The sequence below is a fragment of the Periplaneta americana genome, chromosome 14, assembly GCF_040183065.1.
Source record: "Periplaneta americana isolate PAMFEO1 chromosome 14, P.americana_PAMFEO1_priV1, whole genome shotgun sequence".
NCBI lineage: Eukaryota > Metazoa > Arthropoda > Insecta > Blattodea > Blattidae > Periplaneta > Periplaneta americana.
Genome location: NC_091130.1, coordinates 69,751,835 through 69,771,292, shown reverse-complemented (window position 1 = coordinate 69,771,292; position 19,458 = coordinate 69,751,835). Strand labels below are relative to the sequence as shown.

The 19,458-nt window shown below is 33.4% G+C and overlaps 1 protein-coding gene across 2 annotated transcripts in view; it reads right to left on the bottom strand.

Annotated features, from left to right (window-relative positions):
- The window catches only part of Cdc27 (cell division cycle protein 27), an 83,386-nt gene that overhangs the window by 27,803 nt on the left and 36,125 nt on the right, over positions 1-19,458 (bottom strand). For both annotated transcript variants that reach the window (XM_069845520.1, XM_069845521.1), the window contains exons 7-9: positions 15,667-15,849; positions 12,151-12,397; positions 10,078-10,258 (exon numbers count right to left, since the gene is read on the bottom strand). In XM_069845520.1, the coding sequence (XP_069701621.1) occupies positions 10,078-10,258; positions 12,151-12,397; positions 15,667-15,849 (611 nt within the window). The remainder of the gene's footprint in view (positions 1-10,077; positions 10,259-12,150; positions 12,398-15,666; positions 15,850-19,458) is intronic.

Sequence of the window (19,458 nt, the reverse complement as noted above, 5' to 3'; positions counted from 1 at the left end):
ATTTAGATTGGCAACAGGCCATGATTGTTTGGCCAAGCACTTGCATAGAATTGGAATATATCAGTCTCCTAACTGCCCATTATGCAATTCAATTCAAGAAATGGATTCGGAACACCTCAAAATCTGTGCTTCAGTGGCTGACCATGACAATATCTTTGAAAAATATTGAAGTGCAAGAGGTCAAATGACTTTGTCAAACGCCTGGCATTAGAAAACAACAACATTAATGCTATTATTGCAGGGCAGAAGTTTAGGCCCTAAAATCCTGCAGAATAGACACATAATTATGATAATTTTAAAACGTGGCAATAAATATGCAATAATAAATCAACAAAATTATGTTTCCCGTAAACATATGGACCCTAATCAAGTATAAACTTAAACTTATTCCTTACAGTTTAAGCAAGGTACCATCTCTATCTAAAATCATTAAATACTGCAGTTTCACTCATACTAAGTTACAGTAACATAGGTAAGCACATCACGAACTTAAAAACAATTATAATTATTACAAGATTATTGTTCACAGTCATTCTATGAATTTAATTTAGTATTCTACAAACTTATAAATATATAAAGACACCATTTAATATTGCTGATTCAGTTTAAAGACCAACATTCTTTACTGCAACTGACTTTCATGATTTGGAACAACATTCCTTCTTACATGTTTATTACTCACTAATTTGAAGCAGCAGTGTGGTGGTGTACCTTGAGAAACAAGATGTGTAAATATATGCTGATTATTAATAAATTTAACTAAATAATATAAATCATACTCATATGGGTAGAGATGATTTGCAGTTCATGACCAACATCAATTAAAGTCTTGAATTGAGCAGCTGCAATTATTGACCCTCAAGGTGTTTTACATTGTGAAATTCATCTTTTTGCGTAACACTATGATACTGAAGTGTTTCTAAATAAAATTAACTGTTCCATAGGGAGACAGATAAGTCTTCTGGTATGATGGAGCATTTGTTTTTCTGAACATCCCGAATTCTTCACATCTGTACGCATCCAAGATTTTTTTATAATGCATTAGTTTTGAAAGTATTAAAAAAATCTGTTAACAAAAAACAAATGCAAATATCTGACTCAACATTCCATGTGTAATCCAACTCTGAAATGGTGGCATCCACTCAGGAGCATATTTTCGTCTCCCTTAAGGATGATCTTACTTTGTGGGATAGAAGATGCTTGTTGTAAGTTGTCTCTCACAATGTGTTACTACCCGATTGCAATATATCAGTTACTTAACTTTCTAGTATTGTATTATACTAATATGATTTTACAATCCTCAATTATTACTCTTTTAATATGTATTTAAATTAATTAAGGCCAGGGGCGGTTATTCAGGTGAAGTTATTTATGTGTAAAACACAATTTTATCACGTATTAATAAGTAATTCTAGTTATTACTGGTACCGTATTTCTAAAATAAAAAAAGTTTTCTTTTCAGTCGTTATGGACAGTGTTTAGTTGTATAAATAGTACCTGTAATCGTCCGCTGAATAGAATAATGTCAACTGTTACGAGCGCCGAGCGGAGTCTATGAGAACTTACAATACCAGTAGAGGTGAAATTATTTGGGTTTCCATTCTCATACAGCACTTGGTTTCCATGGTAACGTGACGTCATGCACTAAAGAAAGATTGTATGAGTGAAGTGCATTTCTGAATCTTTCAGTTACGAAGAACTGTCAGACTTGTAGGTGGAGTAACCACTTTGCAGATCTAATGGTACTAATAATAGAGAAGGGTGAAGTTGGTCTCCAAGGCCGGGAGCTACTGTTTAAGGGCTGTGAAATTTTACAATATGTACTACCTGACTCGAGAATAGTATTCTCATTCCCTGTGTCTTAGCAGCCACCCTTGCAGTGGTAAATTAGCTAGCCGTATGTTATTTTACCAGGAATACACCACACATACATTAGCAAAGTTTAAAAGTTGTTTTCCGTGGTGTGTATTATTTCTTCTCATAAGCTCGCCAGTTTTGTTCCAGCTCTTGTATTTGACAGTTTAACGCGAGCATAAATGTACACATGTAGTTTAATACTGTGTACGTATATATTAACTTATTATTTAATGTATTTAGAGTGTACTAGTGATAAGTATATATAGTGTATTAATCCTACATCGAAGTGTATATTATATGTTTAATCACTATAGTGCTATTATACAAATACGACTACTTAGGTACCAGTACATAGAAAATGTTGATAAATGAGTGCAAAATATGTATCCCGAAAATGACACAGTTTGTAATTTATTAGAAATGCCATTTTATAGACTTAAATATGAGGATAAAAAAATATGTTTTAAATTCTTGACGATCTACAGTTCCATTTGTTCTTTGTTTTAAAAAGTGCTAAGAAAACAGAGAAGTTGTATAAAATAACTTTAAAAATTCTTCCGATGAAAGAAGCTTTTCTGTTTGAAAATATTGAAAATTTCACTAGGAATATTACATCACAGGAGGGACTTTCATCATTAGCCCCATAGCTTTGCATAGAATATACTGTCCACCCTCAGTTAAATCAGACATTTATGAAGACATCATCGACAGGTTTGTTGCTTTAAAAGATAGGAGGATTGACTTGATATGCAAGAAATTGGGTGCGTCCTGAAATAATTTAGTTTTCCTGTTTGCATGTGTTCTAGAACTATTAAAATTGTACGTAGTTTACGAAGAGTAGGCCTACTCATTATATTGGTAAAACTGTTCATGCATTTATTCATCTGAACAGCACTTCACCTATTTTTTTGACGGCGAGCTGCTACTGATTAAGGCTAGACACATGAAACAAAATAATTCTTACAATTTGAACATGAAATTTACACATGAGGAAAGTAATAAAGGAAGCATACATTTTTTAGATTTAAACATTAAGCTGAAACCGCCAAAATTAATCTTTGATATATATAGAAAACCAACAGCCACATCACATTCAATTGATAATAATTCCATGCATCCTACATCTCATAAATTAAGCAAATTTACTTGATAGACCGGATGCTCTCAACTCCCCTTAATAAAGAAAATTACAATAAAGAACAAATATGTCGTAAATTTAGCAATAGAAAATGGATTTGAGAAACACATAATCAACAAATTAATAAACAAAAGAAAGGTTAAATATCGATCAGGAAATCCACTACACTTACTCGCGAACATTCAAAGATTAAAAAACCATGGCAAGCTATGACATATTTTGGAAAAATTTCGAATAAATTGAACAACTTTTTCAAAAAACAGAATATACACATTGCTCCACGCACTAATAACAAACTGCACAACATGATCCAGAATAAAATGAATAACTCCGACCCATATCTAAATAGTGGAATTTACCAATTACAATGTAAAAACTGTTCGAAAATATACATAGGCCAAACATGTCGCAACTTCAAAATTAGGTACAACGAACACATAACAGATTTTAAATACAATCGAAACAAATCCAAATTTGCAAAACACCTTATTGATGAAGGACATGAATTAACAAACATAAAAGATGCACTCAAGATAGTAACTATTATCAATGATAACCCTTTAATTGACACTACAGAACAATATTTCATTGCTAAAGCATTTAATACTGGCACACCCATTATAAATGAACAAATAAGCAATACCACCAATCCCTTATTTAATTTGTTCAAATTAATTTAAAAAAAAAAACAACCTATGCAAGCTTACACACAGGTTCCCCCACCCTCCCCCACGCTTCTGGTTCCGCTCGACAAACATTAATATAAGGTTACACTCTGTGAGAACATCTTGAACACCAGTCCTAGCTGAACAACCGACCTGATCACATCATGTTAACAACCAACACAGCACGTAAGTTTTACATTGACATCCATATCCTTTGAGATCAATATAACAAAATTCGAACATTGATTTAACTTCAAACTTCATGTGTTTACAGCGAAACCAGCTGATCTTCGAGATGTGACAGCCAAATTTGTACCTACTTCAGCTATATTTTAAATATTCATTTAACATTTTAATATTTATCACTATTTTAATTCTCACGTCAAGCTACCATGGGTAATTACAAGAATATGTAAATGCAATTTTAACAACATGACTTTTAAAACACGGTAATTATTTCTATCAAACATGCTCTGAATTTACTTGTTTTCAACTCATGTCATATGGAACATAATATTGTCCACATGAAGAGTCAATAGCAAACTGTCAATTTGTTTTCACATTTCATTCTGTGCTCAAACTTTAACATTTATGATAAAATGCAATACCATAGGGTGATATCTTGATGTATCCTTCAATAGCAGAATTTTCAAACATAGTAATTATATAGTATTAAGCATGTTCATAACCCGTTAGTTTAATTCACGTATTATATGGAACACAATACTTCTACGTGAAAATTTAATAATATATGTAATTGTTGCACATCATAATTTCATTTGTGTCTAATCTTAACTATGAAAAATATATTGTTCATGTAAACAGTTGAGTCAGTGCACGTCTAATTATAATCCAACATTTATCTAGTTAAGGTATATGTACACCTTTACATACAAAAAATTTTCTTTGCATAATTTTGCTCTGTAAAATTTATTATACAATTGAGAATGGTATCAGAAAGAGAATGAAGGGAACAAATCCCTTGAAATTTTGTCTAAATTGTTTATAAAAATTATTTTGTTTATAATTTTGACATACAACTTGAAACATGATAGCTCTTGCAGTTTTTAAGATAGAGGCACATTTTTTTCACTGTTTTATAGCTAAAACTATTCTGTAGTGCCTGACATAGAGCTATTTTTAATTTTGATTTACATTAATTAAATAAATGTAACGTATAATAATATTTTATGTTGCATATATCATGTAAAAAATCCACAGATAATTATTAACTACATTAATGTTATTTTACTCATTGTCAGGCACTAGGGAACATTTCAAGCTTCAAAATGACACCAATATCTTCTTGGTATCACCATAGTTGATTGAGATATCATGTTTAAAAGAATTAAATATTCTAAAATTACTATTTACAGGAAATGAGCCACAAACTTTCAGAGCCTAGAAGACTGCACTATTATGTCACCCCTTAAGCAGCTTCATGTCGGTCCAGTTTCAGCTTTTTTCTGCCTCTCAAATACCTCTTCCTTGTCTTAACTTCAGGTGTTGAATGTTTTTGGCATTTTTGTCCTTATTTTCCATTGATGCAACAAATCCTGCGATGGTGCTTGTCCCAGGGTTTATGCTAATCCTCCTCAGAATTTTAATTTCTCCTTTTGGATTCTTATTAAAATGACGTACAACATCACTGACATATAAATTTACAGTCTTATGACTAACAGTAACAGATTATAAAATATGTAATTATGTAAAAACGTGTTTTCAATCTAATGATCATGCCCTGATATCTATGCATCTATTTTGGGACTAGAAAGAAGTTTATTTTACAAGCAATGCTGGACAAGGGGATTGACAGCTACGAGAATCACTCAAAAAGTAATCCACAATATTTATTTAAAAATTACATTTTTATCCTACAGCTTTGCTATTTTCAAAGAATGTAGATACATCCTTCAGGAAAAATACATCACTTTTCCACATAATCCCCGCACCTTTCAACTGCCTTACGCCACTTTGGAATGAGGGCCTGTATACCTGCACGATAAAAGTCTGAACCAATACGTCTGAGCTACTCTCTGGCACCACTCATGGGAACGACTTAAATTAAATTTGAATACAATGGGGAAAGATGTATCTATGACCTCCATATATTGCAAAGGTTTAGAATAAAAAGTAAATTTCAAAAAGTGTTGTGCATTACTTTTGAAGTGATCTTCGTAGAAGTGACCATGGCTGATGACGCAAAATTTTGGAAAATGGGACTTATTTGAAAAACCATAAGGCATAAAATCGAAAATTCTTATATCAAATTAAAGGGGAGAAAATTCTCTATTAAAATAGTTATAGTTTGAAAATTCTAACTTTTTATCATTTTTTGCATTTTGTGGGTGTACATATACCTTAAGTAGGAACCATGTTTGTTTGTTCAAATATTACTTCATTCCACTTAATTTTTGTAATCAGTATTCAGTATGTATAATATGACACTTATGATGATCTGATGATGGCAAATAATTGCCGAAAACATTAATCCAATCAATAATGTAACATAGTTAATAATTAAGACTACACATTACTTGATAAGCAAGAAGACGGACTCATTTAACCTATATTCACCTAATTTAATTGCTTATCAGCCTATACCTTTTTCAAAATGAAAATAGGAATAAGTAGGCCATGCAGACAGCCATAATTCCAGCTATATGATATTGTTTGTGACTTGTGAAGATAGGTCTCGTCCATGTTTAAGCCCTATTATTGGAAGAGATTCACTTCTTTATTTTTTATAAGATATTCTTTGAGCTCTGATATTATTATGATCCTTCAAAATAGCTTTGTTATTTTATTCCTTTTCCATGCAAATCCTAGAATGTGGAGAATATTCCCCATTGTATTTACAATTCCTTCGGAATTAATTGAAGATTTTAATTTGACATAATTTATTTTAATGTCAGCCTCTGCTTTTCTGTTATATACAAATTATTTACTATATGAAAGAAAACATGTTCCTTAAAATTGTCTGAAGTGACCTACCACACCTTTTTAGGCCTTTCTATGTGTGGTGTTGAAATGATATGGACCCACCTGACTTCTTCTGAATCTGACTTTTAATACAGCTTACCAAACTATACGAACATCAGTTGCTTCTGGTACTTTTTTTTTGTAATTGACTTGATTGGTGTCTCTGTTGGAGCAGCTCTTTTGATGGACTGAAATACGTTGGCAATTACCTCATGTGTTTGACTGTACAATACTTTTGCTTGTAATTTGCTTTACTGGAGACATCTTTACATTATGAATGTTTTCACTCCATTACTGAACAGGTACATGGTTGTTCTAAGACTGCATAGTTCTGACTGACCAGGCATCACTCACATATAAAAGGAAATTCTAGTCTTGCACACTTCTTTACTAACGCAAGTTTGAAGAACAAATTTAGTAACACAAGTGATAAAATTTACAATTCAAGAGTTTAGATTCTATTTATGTTTATGGGGAAAAAACATCTTAAATATTTGAATGAATGCGTTATTTTATTTCAAATAATGCTGTAAATATAGATTTCATTCTTAACAGATTACTTGCCTCTGAAAGTCAACATAGCTATCTTTCTTGAGTTGATGGCACATAAGGAAAATATAAAGAATTTGCTTATTTTGACATGCATAAATGAGGCCTTGCAAACCCAAAGGAGCTAAGTGACAAATTTTTCAAAAGTGAGTTTTGTACACCTAAGTAATCTATGAACCAGCTCCAATGCACAGCTAAAAGAGATATGTTCTTAACCAGTTTCTAGTAGTTCCAACAGTGACCAAAAAATGACACAGGATTTATGTCAAGACCCCTTTGCAATTCTAAAGGAGCTATGTGCAGCTGATTCTATTCAGTGGAAGGCGGACTAGTGACTGTTTTGTTGTATTTTTGGCGTAGTTTTTGCTAATAATGATCGAGGAACCTGCTGCATTTAATGACGAAATAAAAGTTTCCCATAAGAAGTTAATGCACAAAGCACGTGTGAGTGGGAACTTATATGTAACTGGAAGTGGTAAACATATTCTAGAAAACCCACTTTCAAGCAAACAGGTAAGGTCAGACAACATAATTTCATATTATATTTTTTGATATGTCTTTATTTTATATTCAAAATATATTATTATATCTACTGGTTCATTGTTCCACATTCAAGATACTTCAGATGATGTCATGTGTCTCTGGTGGAGGAAATCAGATGGCATCGTGTTTACTGCGTGCAATCAACGGATTTCATCACGTCCAAGAAGAAGATGGTAATTTGGAGTGACAACTGTTGCGGTCAGTTTAAAAACCGCATGATGATATTTCTGTACCTTTATCTCATTGCCATGGGAATGATTGATAAGATGGAACACAAATTTCTCATGACAGTTCACAGTTTTGGTTCTGCAGATTGTGATTTCGCTGTAATAGAACAATGTTGGAAGGTTACAAGTAACAATCAAGTTCTGGAACACGTTGTTACAGACACTGAAGAAGCAAGACCATCTAGACCATTCAAGACTTTCCGCATGGGAGGAAAATTCTTTGACATCGATGAAGCAGCATATCTGACAATCAATACATCTAAATTGAAAATCTCTAAGACTACTTGGATTATGGTAGAGAAATCAGCACCGGGTATTTTGGAAATCAGAGAGTTTCAATAAAATCTCTGATTTCAAGTCGTACAAAGTTCTGAAGTCAGGAGTCACAATGGAAAACATCGCCAAGATACAAATTCAAGCTCTTCCGGCAACAGCAGCTCTGTCTGCTATGAAGAAAGAAAACTTACGGAAAATGCTTCCTTACATAGACCAAGAAAATCGAGAATTTTTTCTGCACCTTTTGAAGGTTCTACCAAGGTTTGTATGCCTACTGCCATCAATGTTCGTGACCTAAGAACATTAATACATGGTTGTTTCCGAACTCTGATAACGAATTTGAATGACCTCATGTGCTTCAGGAATCACACAGACAGCTGAATTGCGGCGAGAGGTGACAGACCAGTGGTGAGTGAGTTCATACTCAGAGTGCATGGTGTATCACAGGAGCAATGCCCAAGAAAATCGAGACTTTTTGGGAGAGGTACATAACAACCATTTCCGATGCCAAGTATAGATACGTGAAAATCATAGGAGCCTGCAAAAAACGTTGTTTCGTTATTTCCAAGAAAGGCATCTTGTGTGTACCTAAGACTGGCAAAGCTCGGAGGGATTAATTCCAGAGTGGAAAAAGCAACAAAATCCACCCCCCCCCGTCACAAGTTGCTGCACCCCACAAGATGATACAAATTATTTCATTACAGCTTTACCAAACTTATTAAGTACACAGAAGATGTTTTTCTTGGAAATAACGAAACCTCGTTTACTGCAGGCTTCTTTTATTTTCAAGTAACTGGAATGGGTTGTTATGTACCCCTCCCAAAAAGGCTCCATTTTCTTCGGCATTGCTAATGTGATACACCGTGCACTCTAATTATGAAATCACTCACTACTGGTCTGTCACCTCGCGCCACCTGTCGTGTGACTCCTGATGCACATGATATCATTCAAATTCGTTATCAGAGATCGGAAACAATCCTGTAGCACTGATAACATTAATTTTTCTTTATTTTTCACTTTTTTCTAATACCAGCCAAACTTTAATCTACATGGTTTCGAAAGATTGCACGGTACTTAGCTCTGTTCAATATAAATATCAGGTTGCACTTAGCTTCTTTCCAAATATCTCAATTTCAAATATTTTTTGTGAAGTGCATGAGTAATTATAATCCAAAAAAACACATGTAGTCAATAAAGCATGATTCAAAGTATGTTAATAATTTTTTGCTACATGTTATATTAAAACCCTAAAGCATGAATCAGTTTTTACTTATTTCCCAAAAAACACAATTTTGTCACTTAGCTCTTTTGGGTTTGCAAGGCCTCAAATATTGAATTTAATTTAAAACAACAATGTACTTCTATCTATCAAGCATCTGAGCCGGATTATAATAGCTGCACAAATTACCATTTAAATCAACTGCAGAAATGTCTAAACTAGCAACAACATCTTATCTTCAAATAATGTCATAATCCAACTTGAACACAATTGTATAGCTGAAGTTATCAGACCAATACCATGCCAATCGAGGTCAAATAAAGATTCTCACTTTACAGTTAAAATATTTTCAATTGCAAAATGATTTCTTGTTGGGGTTGCTTTCTTGCTGGATTTTTATTTTATTATGTTTTATATGTCACAGATTTAATTTATTGTAAAGGCTATTTCCTTCTTTTTGAAAAAAAATAGTATATGTGTGTCTTTCAGTATATAGTGTATGTGGTAGTGTATGAGTTTATGTGAATTGCATATATCAAAATATTTCATATGCATATCAGAGCTAATTTTAAGCTTAATTTTATTTCTACACATAATATAATTCATTGTAAAACAACTTACTTGACAGCTTGTTGATATTCTGTAAGTTCGTAATGAGCCTTTCCAAGTAGTGAGAGCACCCAACCAGTGTTGTAATGTTGAGGTGGAAGATTATTTAAACATTCAATAGCTTTCCTGCAATTGAATTGTGATAAGTGCAAATACGCTGTGCCCATGTCGCGAAGTAAGGCCATTAAACCCTCTGGAAATAAACATACATTCTATTACATGACTGTGTATAGAGTTGACATAATATATTTCGTGTAAAAATCACATGAACTGAAAGTATAAGCGAATATAGTCGTTTATAAAAAGTGACAGTCAACTGAAAAAGAAGAAAAGTGAGGGGGAGTGTGTTATTGTCATAATCATAATGAAATATGTAAAGTTTCTTACTATTACATGTGCCTGCTATAGAACACAGTTTAATATCATATCTGACACAATTATTCTAACTGAATAATTACATATTAATTACTGAACAAAGAAAACAAATACACATAAATATAATGAAATTATGTTTCATCTTCTGATCTAGTGATTTTTGAAAAATAAATATTTCAAAGAGAAAGATATTTAAATTTTTTAAACTTTACGGGTTGATAAGAAAAAAGTTTATACGCCCAGTAATCAATATGGTCACAGAATCAGAATGGAAATAAAGAATTCAGTACTGAAATCTAGCCTTCGGGTGGAATTAGTGGCATGTGATCTGTGGAGATGTGTTCTGCTGTAGCCCAATTTGACAACATGGTTTAAAGCACACTGGTATTCTCCTTGCAAATAGGGTAGTTCAATATGATGCTGCATTTAGAACAATGGTCTTCAGCAGAAGTGTGCATAGTTATCTGCTTTTTGTGGACAAAGAATGTGTTGCCAGCTCGGATTGATCATCAATTTGTGGAAGTGTACAACAGAGCACTGCATGCACTGTATTCTTTACTGACATAATTAGGAACATTAAATCCAGATATTTGTAATAGACAGGGCATGTAACACATATGGGCAAATCCAGAAACGCATACAGAATGTTAGTTGGGAGGCCAGAAGGAAAAAGACATTTGAGGAGAAATAGACGTGGGAAGGATAATATTGAAATGGATTGAGGGAGGTGGGGTATAATGGTAGAGACAGTGAATAAAGTCAGGTGAACAGGATCTTTTTTGAACAAAAAACGAGTTCATGAATGCTGTGTGTTGACTGAAGAGAAGCTGGATGAAATAGGGGCCAGGTTAGAACACATCCCAAAATCACTGAAACGTTTAATGCAAGAGATTGGCCTTTCTCAAGGTGACTCTAGTTCATGCTTTACAACCACAAGATCCTATACACAGAGTAAATTTTTGCAATTGGTTTTTGCAGTCCGTCGATGATGGCTACGTGGACCCACTTTTAACTTTCTTCACAGATGAAGTGTGGTTTCAACTTAATAGTTACATTTCTACTCAAAACAATAGATACTGAGCTCTGAAAATCCCCATATTATTCATGAAGTTCCTCACCATGATCGAAAAGTTGATGTGTGGTGTCCAATAACTGTGAACAGAATTATCGGCTCCATATTTTTTGACATAACTGTTAATACAAAAGTTTACATGACAAATCGCACACATTACAAGAATTGAAGAACAATATCACGACAGAAATACAAGCAATCAATCAACAAAAACTTTTGCGAGTAAACAGAAATCTTTTCGGAGATGTAATGAATGTGTTCGCACTCAAGGTCATCATTTTCAACACCTATTATGATGCAGGTAAGCCAAGTATGTAGTATAACGTGGATGTCAGTTTCACTGCACGTGACTTGCCAGCTGTTAACATATAAATCTGGCAGTAGGTCTGGCAACTCTCACCCAGTTCAAGGCTGCCATGGTCCACTCTATCTCTAGACGCACTGTGCAATGCACATAAACTTTTTCTGAACAGCTTATGTATTACATAAAATGAATTGTTCTGTGACACACTGTGAATACAGCTGTTATTGAAGTACCAAAAAATTCCTCACATAATTTCATGCACTCACGGAATTAAAATGCAATACTGAAAACCTAACTACCAACACCTGCTGTAAAAAAAAACTATGTTTCATACCTGCAGACTGTTTTTGCAAATGTAATGCTTGTTGTACTACATTATGCATTGAACCACCATTACTATTAATTATCTTCGAATCCGTTGACGTTATTGTTTCAGTCTTCTCCTTCTCGCTTCGATTTCTCTCGTTCAGTTCACTGAAACTTGTCTTATTCCTATTTGTCTTTGAGATACGAGATTTTGTCTTTCCAGATGGAGACTTTGGTGTTGCAAATTTATTCCTATTTGGGCTTTTGTTGTTTTCCTACAATAAACAAACGAAAATGAGTAACCATTATAACAGTAAACTAATTGAAGAATAACAAGACAATGAAATACACTCTATTAGCAACATGGAAGCAGTATGTGGAAAGAAAAAAATTAACACAGTACCAAACGCGCGATATACAAGAAAACTTAAAGTGAACTCCAAAATAAAATTAAATCTTGTGTTTATTCCATCATACGATATGGTTTAATTTATATTCTATCATTTGTTTCCCAAAGAAGAAAGTTTTTCTAAGAAATAATATGTACAGATTACGATTCATAGGGATAGCAGATTTCCCCCCAAAACTCAAAATTATCTCCCCCACCCACCCCTGCTCACACACTGTGTTTCTCAGACAAATCTCTTTCCACTGCATTTTCTAAGAATAAATTTGTAAATATACATTCTTTCAGGTAACGTCACAATATTATTACAATAATAACAATTAAGTGTCTTGTCTTATTCTCGCTGTATTTTTGTTGTTGTCGTTGTTGTCTGCTAATGTTCTTCCATTTTCCATCTAGCGTCCCAATAATACCTGCTAATTTTTTTTGTACGACCACAAATTTTCAGTCATTACATATCTGTTATGCATATAGAGGGATAAAAAATATATAAAAGAGAATGTGCATTTTCACCACTATTATTAATAAAATATATTCATACATGCACATACAAGGACGTATTTACACACAAATTGTTCTTAATTCTGAAATACAGCTGTTTCACTGCTAGGCAAATGGGGAAAGAAATATGGAATAATATAGGGCAAAAATCGACTCTGCAGATTTTACTGCATTATGATTATGTATATAATTTAAGAACAAAATATACAACTCAACATACACTGCCCTTGACAAATAAAAACCTTGATGTCATTATTTATTGGATATCAAATAATTGTAATATACATGATCAGAATGAGGTAGCATTGATCAAAGAAGCTTGAAAATTACTATTTTTTTTCAAAGAGCTGTAGAAGACTTAGCTTCATCAATGAAATATGTAATAAATGTCCAATTGTGGTTATAGCCATGACAAGATTGTAGTTGTGGAAATAGGTTAAACATTAACTTCAATGAACAAACTGGCTTCACCGAAGTTTTAACCACCCACTACAGGAGCAGAAATACACAGGAAACATAATGAAATCATTCCTATTCTTGGGAATTGAAACACGTAGCAAAGAGCCGGCAAGAATCTGAGTTCATTTGTGGGTATGTGTCTTCTTTGATAATTCGACATTCAAATCCCCAGCCGAAATCTTTCAGACAATTTTCGAAACCTCAATTTCTTCACACTACCATCAACTGACTTTGGTCTACAATTGCTCTGCAAAAATAACCTCCAAGAATCTCTGCAATAACTTGAAAAATCGAGAAAGGAAAAGTACTTCACAATAAAGGAAGAGAAAACAGTTCAAATTATTTTCAGAAAGAGTGGGGAGATATCAATGGAAGACACTGTAACACTGAACACTGTACTGCTGGAAGTAGCACACATATTCAAAAAATTTGGTGTAACTCTTCAACCAACTATGACGACATATAGCTCCCATATGCCATATAACATGGAATAAACTAACAGTGGACAATCTAAAACGAATATAGGTCAAGTTGGGATTTCTGAAGAAAGCCTAATAGTAAGAAATTCAGACCCTTCCAGAAAAGTATACAAAATAGTATAAGACATCTTTACTGAAGATGAAGACATATGAATGAAGATGTTACTATCATATGTAGACATATGAATGAAGATGCTACTACCATTCACAATATACTATTTGAAATGAAATGCAAGATACAAGGGAATATCAAATTATAATTCTACAGTACCAGTGGAATGATCAATCAGGATGAATCCCAGGAACAAAGACACATCATTATCAGGTCTGTCATCCCAGGATTCCACCATAAGATTTGTAGAACAGAGGTTCCATCAGCCTACAGGATGTTTCTATAGCCTATACAAATGATGATTCAAACGTTATTATGTAACAGTGTGTGAAAAAAGACCAATTCGCTGAACAAATACAGCAAGTAGTTTAAACTATGTTCGATTTCATGCTCATTCAAGCACACCTCCATACTGTATTATCAACAGTAATCTCACTAGAGGTTTTGATTTAGCTAGAGAAAATCAAAACTCGAGTGGGATTTAATTGACTATTACACGATTAGAAGAAAATATATAAAGATTAGAAGTAACGAAGTACTCCAATACAATAAAATATTGACTTACGAAAATACAATTGTCTTCAAATGTATTATTGTACCATCTCAACATTACACTAGATGGCAGTAGTGTGTTATGATTAGCTGTTTTCTTGTTATCAGTTGTGCCAACTATGGAATCTTCATTGAACTCTGTGGACGGTTACTAGTCAAGAAGGCTTTGTTGAATCAGTTTCATTTTTATTAAAATAGTTGCATTCCACTTCATTTATCCAGATCCCAGTAATCAACATCACTTGACAGATGATTTTCAATAAATCTTAGTATTAAATTATCTCTGATATGTGATTATCCATAATATCATATAGCAGAAGCTATAACATAACCTAAATAATATGAACAAGTGTTAGAAAAGTTTTAATTAGGGATGGTGAAATAAACAAGAAAAGTTTTAATTAACGATGATGAAATAAAAAATAAACATGAATAGTTTTAAAAGGAATAATTATTGAAAGTACAATTTTCAAATTTGAATGTTTTAGTAGTTGGTGGTTCAGTTGATGTTATATTGGATGTGTGAGTAAAAGAAGTGGAACTCGTTGATGTACATGGTGTATTCATCAACTTATTCAGGATTTCCGAATGGTGCTTTTCATTTATTTGTAAATAGGGTTTCAGGGAAGATGCATAGCTATGACCAGTGATCTTTATTAATTCTTGTTCTTGAATGCCAATGCGAGTATAATATGAAACTGCTATGCATCGACTGGAGTGGTTTGTAATTTTCTGTTTTTTTTTTTACGCCCAAACCAGTGCAGTTTGAAATGTTGGCAAACAAAGAAACAAATGCTAGGGAAGCGATAAAATTAAACACATGCTAGGGACGTGATAAAATTGTGCGATAGCAGCCATGATTGGTTGAAAGACGTCCTTTCGTACCGTTTTATTGGTCAAAAGTAGTATGATGTAGTAAAAGTGTAATAGTCATTATAAAACAGATTCAAGAGAAGTTGAATGAATAATCAAAAGGTCATCTTTACAATTTATTAAGGATTACACTAGTATTTAAATGTATACTAATATACTCACCTTAACGGAATAACTGTTACTGAATAATCGTGAGCTTCTTCGAACTGACCCTGGTTGAAGAGGAGCTTGTGGTGCTGTAGGACTTGGCGTTGATACTATATTAGAAGTGTTACTAGTGTTACCAGATTGACTGAACACTGGTTTACTCTGTTGTAAAGGTATTTCCTTACGACTAATTAATTGCTGTAAAAGAAAGTAAAACAAAAATATCAACAAAATGTTTAATACTTTACCACTTTCTAGTATTAAAAAAGGATCTAATTCACATTAAAAAAAATGTAATACAGAGAATTCACAACACTGGAAATTCTGTTACATATATTAAAAGTAATTATTTTTCTCATTTCGATCTTTATGTTTTGAACTTGTGGTACATGACTGACAGATTGAATATTCTTCCCTGACTCTTAGTTTGTATATTCCACTCCAGATACATTTCACGAACTTACTGAGGTTTCTTTGTACGTTACTGTCTACCTCTGTCTCTTTTTTTCAAGTCCAATTAAAAAAATTAAAGTACATACACAGAAAAATCTAAAAGAAAACACTTCAGAAGTTCAATCAAACAATTTAAAGGCATGAACATTACACATGTATTATTTAAAAATAGTAAGCAATGATGGTTAATTTCCAAAGACATGATTTTGAGAACACGCAATCCATTTTTTGTCATGTCCCCAATAAACTCCTCTGTTGAAGTGCTTGTGTTATTTTTATGCATTTAGTATTATATTTTTTCCAACCCTGGGTCCTGCTCTCTATGTAATGTGCATCCTTTTTATTGTAGAAATCTTATTTTCCACAGATGGGCAACTAACAGTCATGACGTGGGTTCAGTGGAAACATGGTAACCAGCTTCTTTCCTTCAATTTTGATAATTCTAAAAAAATTATGGTTTATTTAACGACGTTAGCAACTGCAAGGTTATATCAGCATCGCCAGTGTGCCAGGATTTTGTCCCGCAGGAGTTCTTTTACATGCCAGTAAATCTACTGGCATGAGCCTGTCGCATTTAAGCACACTTAAATGCCATTGACCTGGGCTGGGATCGAACCTGCAATCTCGAACACAGAAGGTCAGTGCTATCCAAGCCGACCAATTTTGGTAATTGTTTTCCCATTATTTTCCAATGTAATTCCAGAGCACCTTCTTGAACTTTATGTAAGCAAAAAATCAAATTAAAATCTACCACAAGCAAATATGCCATACAATCCTAATGAAAGGAATTCTGAACAAATGTGAGCATATTTACAGTTCGATTCAGCGTTAATGGCCCCTGTCCTAGATTGTTTTTCTAGTGAGCGAGCTGTGTGTTGCGTCATAAGAAAGAAATTTAATCACAAATGTGCATAAGAGGGGAAGAGGGAAGAGGAAGAATGAAAATAATGTCTATGCTCGAAGTTGAGGACACTCATGTCAAGAAAATATAGGCCATCATGACATTGTTTAGTCAACAGACGTAGAGGTTAGTAACGGGACGTGTGGAAGAATATTGTGTTTTAAGATGGAGTGTACTGCGACATGATAAGAGAGAAGTGTTAGATGTTATGACTGCGTGGCCTGACCTGTGTGACCCAGCCCACCAGTAGTGATGAGTAACTCGCTCTTAGTCTGTCTACTTAATTTTTGCAGGGGCCAAAATCCCTGAATCAAGCTGTACCTATTATTGGAGAAAAATTCGTTCCGGCACCAGGAATCGAACTCAGGACCTCTCAGCTCTGTGTGCTGAACACTCTTTCCATCTGAGCTACACCAGGACCCGACTCACGGTGCCGGCTGAACTCTCCTCCTTTGTATCATCCAATAATAGGTATCTACAGTACGACTACTCACAGTCATTGATTATTCAATGAGGATGGCGAGGCTCATATATGAATCTATATATATATAATTTGAACTGGTAATGGAAATTACGGGAAAACGGCTGAACGGATTTTAATAAATGGCCCCTCATTTTGAAGCTTGGAACCCAAAGTTTTTCGGAAAAATACTAGTTTTCAGTGAAATGTCAATTTTCCTAAATAATTTTCCTATTTTCCAAAATTCATCTGTTGTCAGTTTTGAGAACTAGCTAATTGCATTAACGGCCGACTTGATGTTCCCTTCACTTTAGCGAAGCAAGCATCAAGTCAGCCGTGTTGCATTTCAGAATAAAACAAAACACACACTACAGTAAACAATATTACACGAAGGCCATGATCTGCAAGAATGCTGACATATTATATAGTGCTCAAATTAAATTGGTTATTAAAAACTTAACCTACTAAAAATAATTTACAGGTTCGATTCTGTGGTGTGTAATTTTCTAGGTACAGCTGTGTATTGGATATTAAAAACTACAAAACTTGAGGTGGTTTGATGACATTATTACCATAGAAATGAAATATTATTGTAGTTAATGCCATGATGTGACTATTTTTCATTAATTATATATATTAATGCTATATTGACGATATGAAAGTGAAACGTTTTGGGGTTATATAAGTAGATGCAGAGAATAACTTAAATTAGATTTTGATTTCTATATTTTACTGAGTGGCGGCTATATAGTATATAAAGTAGGCCTATACGTTACTGAAAGTTATAAAACTTATGTAAGATAATATTATTAAAAATAAAATATTTTTATATATTTATTAATCAAGTGGGGTTGGGTCTTTTTCATATATTTAATGGCGGTGTGGTGTAGATATTTATATGCGTGGTTCTCTTCAGTATTGGCTCAAGAGAGAGTATCTTTCATTATTATGGAAGCAAGTAACTTTCAGAATGTCTGGTATTCTTCATTGAAAATAAATCTGAAAAATGTTTATTTGAACGTCTAATGAACTTAGTTTGCAGCATTTGCTGCACAAGCCACTAGTATAAGTATATATGTTACTAAAAAGTAACAAAGAGCTTGTAAATTACTAAACATAGTAATGTTCCATTTAATTAGTCATTCAATCAGACTAGTGAGAAAGCACTGAAATTAAACCAGTATAATACGTTATTCATTCAAACAGGTATCAGGAATAGATTTGGAGGCCCATATACTGTGGCTCGAAGACCGCTGCTATAGTGTATATTTATGGAGTAGTTCTTCTTCTACTATTGTTCTGAGTATTTTTTAGAGTGCTTACTGACTCAAAATTTTATTTGACATTGAAGTTTGGTTCAAATGCTTCCGAATATTTCCATATAGAAGTTATATTTAGCAGTAGCAGCAGTAGTAGTAGTGGATACTTTCAAATGCAGAAGTTATTCAGTATTGAAATTCAACACAGGAAAGAAATGAGTGATGAATTTTGCCTGGACTCTTTTATGTAATATGAATTTAAGTAACAGGTCTTCCTGTTTTACTTTCCTCTCATAGGAAACCATGCTAAGGATTTTATCACCCTGTAAAATCCATCACCCTCAGTTGAGTTTGAATCTGTGAACTTCATACCCATTGGTCAGCATGATGACCACAACGCCCAAAATGACAAGTAATGATGTTAAATTACTACAAAACAGTGTAATGACGCGAAGAAATAAATAAAAGTCCAGAACTTGAATCCCTGGGCCAGACTGAATGACTTTTAACGTGAAACATTTATGAACTTGACATCAGAAAATTCCAGTCACACTTTCTGTTAATACAGCAACATCATTGATACAATTATTTCAGTAGACCTTAGATGACTGAAATTATGAGTTTAAAACAAAGTGGTTTCGAATTCAGCCAGCCATGGCAAAATAAATGAACGTGACATCAAAATGATTATTCCATTTTAAACAATAATTTTACTTTAATAAAGAAAAAAATTA